Below are 3,715 nucleotides of genomic sequence, written 5' to 3' on the forward strand. Positions count from 1 at the left end.
ATAACATGGAATCACCCGTAATACCAATAACACTAACATGGTCCCAAATGTATGCGCATATACACACATACACACACATGTGCATATGATCATGTGTGTGTGTGCATGCATAAATATGTATATGTGTGTGTGTGCTCGTGTAATTCCACAAAAAAAAAAGTGTGTGTGCTCGTGTACACACATATATATAAGTGTGTGTGTGTGTGCACGCATGCGTATATGTATATATGTGTGTGTGTGTGTGTGTGTGTGTGTGTGTGTGCGTGTGTATATATGTATGTATGTATGTATGTATATATGTATGTATATTTGTATACGCATGCATGCATGTCTGTGTCTATGTATATATAAAAGTGTGTGCATGCATATATATATATATATATATATATATATATATATCACACACACACACACATGTATATCTATACGCATATACATATGTGTTTATACATATAATATATATGTATATGTATGCACAAATATATATACACTTACATATATAGGCATACATAAGAAATAGTGCATGTGACCTTGGTCATGCGACACTCACACGTGTGTTTGTGTGCGTACTTGCATGTACATATATATACATTTACATGTGTGTTTATATATATATAATATATGTACATGTATGCACAAATATATATACATTTACATATATAAGCATACATAAGAAATAGTGCATGTGACCTTGGTCATGCATTTTGCATTTGATTGTGTGCATACGTGTGCACGCTTGTGTGTGTGTGTGTGCGTGCTTGCATGTACATATATATATACATACATATACTATAAAAGTAAAAAAGCATGTATATGAATATATATGTATGTATGTATGCGCGTGCGTGTGTGTGCACGTACGCGCGATATCCCCTTTGAGGGGCTTTGGAAGAAAAAAGAAAAGAAAAAAAGAGCACAATCATTGACACATTCTTTTTTAATCATGTAGCCTAATGTGCATATATTTCCAATAGCTTGTTGACAAGTTCCGATTTATTACCCTCTAATTTATAGCTTCAACACATACTTCTCATTCCACACACACAAGTTATAAGCAGTTCTTAGGTTTCAAAAAAGCTTAAAGTCAGTTATATGTTGATTAAGAAGTGTTTCTGCATTATGCACTCTTCACTTGATGTTGCTTATTCCAAATTCCGTTTTCTAAGCCTCTAAAGTAACTCTTGTTTTAAGAAAAATGCATGTATATAATTGTGAAGCTCCAATAGTGCTTGCTTACAGACATCTTTGTGCCTATCATTTGGGGGACCCATCTTGGCCGCCCATACTTGACACCGCCTGCCCGCCCGCCACTGAAAAGGTGGCGGCCAGGTGTGTAACCAGCCCTATACAAGGGCATCCCCACAATTGGGGCACAAAGGGCTCTCCTTGGGGTCCATGAAGAAAGAAAGGCAATGGTGGCAAGCCAACACTCCCATGTCAACCTTGGCTTTTGACTCAGCCTCATATGAGGAATAGCTCATGTCACTCATCTCATTGTTCACTTTGTTAGGAGAGCTAATCTCAAAGCTAATCTCTGAGTGATTATCACTACTGAAGGACATCCAGCCCCTTAACTCCATTAAATTCCAATCCTCTTGTAACATGGGGGAAGTGACTAACTTACTGTCCACCTCCATGTCATCCTTCAGCTCCATGTTACAACCATCACTTGTAATCTCGGAGACCTCAGGGTCGGTTATCGCGGATTGAAAATCCTGCATTGCATTAAATTGGTGGTGGTGGTGGTGGTGCAACACAGAGCCTTTGATGTTGATGTTGTTGTGGTTTAATGGCAGCTTCCTAGGGTCCATGTATGACCTCCTGCAGCTCTTCCAATCAATATAGTACACTTGGCCAGTCTGCATAAATCAGAAGATGAAATTTTCATTATTCAACACCTAGTAAATATACACATATGTCAATTTCAAAAATTAAGCCTTCCCCTGTCCAAAAAACATATTTACTACACATAGTGGAAAAATTATTACACAAAGTGTAGAAAAAAGTGCCCAATTTGCTGGAAAATTCTGTAATTAACTGAGCCAGACTATTAATCAGCCTGCATTAGTGACCGAAGAGAGGTTAACGATAAACACCAAGTTTAAGAAAGGATTATACCTGGAGATCCAGAAACTGCTCCCATCCATGTGGAAGAGGCACTTGCGAGGAGTTGAGGTCCAAATCAGGTCCCATGTCGGTTTCACACTGGGCGGACAAACGCAGCCTCTTGGCCCCGTCCCCTTCCTCCTTTCCACGAGTGAGGCTTTTGGAGGCTGACTGCAGAAGCCACAGATGGGTCTCCATAGCCTGCAAAGCGTCACTGGACCACCGCTCGCCTTCCATCTCAAGCTTTTTCATCTACACAGGTCAATCAATTTCTCGTTGAAGCTCTGATAATTGGGTTCTTCGTTCTGGACATGGGCTGCTTTGTTGCTGCTTTTCAGTGGATGGGTTCTCACCACAGCAAGGTAGGTGCTGTGGAGAAAGAGGTGTAGGTATCAAGATGGGCACATCTTGTGAAAGAGGAAAGATGGGTTAGGAAAAAACAAAAAAAAACAAGGTAATTAAGAGATAGTTAAGGGAAAATGGCAGGATTAATGGATAATCAAGGAAAATGGAGAAGGTTTTCTGTGGGTGCAGTGCTGGGAAGGGTATACAAGGCAGAATTTGCCTCATAATACACGCAGAGAGTGAGGGGTGAGAGAGAACGTGTGGAGGCAAGGCAGTGTATTAAAGGGGAGACTGGAGAGCAAAAGAGTATCCGAGGCACCAAGTTATTTTGGAAGGCTATTAAATGCTGAATTTCCTGGGAAATTTATTTCACAGGAAAAATTGGAATAATAATAATAATTGAGAGAAAAAAACCCCCCAAAAAGCCATTTTCAATAATATAATTCTCATATTTATAAAAATGGGATTACATGGGAAACATCAATTTCTGCTTGGGCTTTTTTATACATGTTTTTTAAAAATCATTTCAGATCCTAATATAGTCCATTAAAAACAGAAAAATTGAAGCTAGAGTAGAAAAAATAAATTTAAAAAAATTTGGGAAAAAAAAGGGCCTATATGCCAGGACAAAGTCTCGTGCCTTTTTGACAAGATTTCTTTATCGAGTGTCAGTAATAGTAAATAATTAAATGACGAAAAAAACCTAACAAATAAATGAAAGACAACGACTTAAATTTACGAAGCGCGTACATCGACGGCCAGTTGTTCGCCCATGCAGAGGAATCGACGGCCACAATCGGCCCACGATGCTGGGGGAAAACTTGTACTGTTTGTGAACGTATCTGCACTTTGAAAACCGCTCTTGTTCGTGACGGCCCGTTTTGCGACACTTTGAAAACCGCTCTTGCGGCCGGTTTTAGACGGCCGGTTTTGCAGCATCCCATGTTATAATGATGATGATGATCGCCTCTTTTTAACGACCTTTCCTTCACCTACGTGGGAACGTGCCCACTACCTAACCTCCTTTTCTTCGCCCAAATTTGGTAACACTTTCACAACCTCAAACCCTTTGGTAACACTTTCACAACCTCAAACCCTTTGGAAATTTTTCCAATGCTTATCATTTTTGGTTTTCTCCATAATGTTCCCCCCCACCCCCAAGGCAAGTCCTTCCCTCGTCTCCCCATATTTCTTACAACATCTGGCCAACCTTGAATGGTGTGGCAGACCATGACAGCAATGAATGGTCGTTCTCATCGCCCGC

General features: G+C 40.0%; 1 protein-coding gene across 1 annotated transcript; it reads right to left on the minus strand.

The window, feature by feature from the left end:
- Positions 1–1,181: 1,181 nt before the first annotated feature.
- On the minus strand, positions 1,182–2,746 carry LOC147622588 (uncharacterized). The gene is made up of 2 exons (XM_086822112.1): positions 2,119–2,746; positions 1,182–1,859 (listed from the first exon to the last, which is right to left on the minus strand). The coding sequence occupies exons 1-2, from the start codon at positions 2,356–2,358 to the stop codon at positions 1,344–1,346; spliced, it is 756 nt and encodes a 251-aa protein (XP_086678238.1). The 5' UTR covers positions 2,359–2,746; the 3' UTR covers positions 1,182–1,343.
- Positions 2,747–3,715: the final 969 nt, after the last annotated feature.

This window comes from Cibotium barometz, chromosome 28 (assembly GCF_041138505.1).
Source record: "Cibotium barometz isolate CiBa-2024 chromosome 28, ASM4113850v1, whole genome shotgun sequence".
NCBI classification, from domain to species: Eukaryota; Viridiplantae; Streptophyta; class Polypodiopsida; order Cyatheales; family Cibotiaceae; genus Cibotium; species Cibotium barometz.

Bases quoted from the DNA above. Each gene is read 5' to 3' on its own strand.
- LOC147622588 (XM_086822112.1), bottom strand. From the start codon at position 2,358: ATGAAAAAGCTTGAGATGGAAGGCGAGCGGTGGTCCAGTGACGCTTTG. The intron at 1,860-2,118 runs GTATAATCCTTT...TGATTTATGCAG, and splicing joins AGCAGTTTCTGGATCTCCAG to ACTGGCCAAGTGTACTATAT.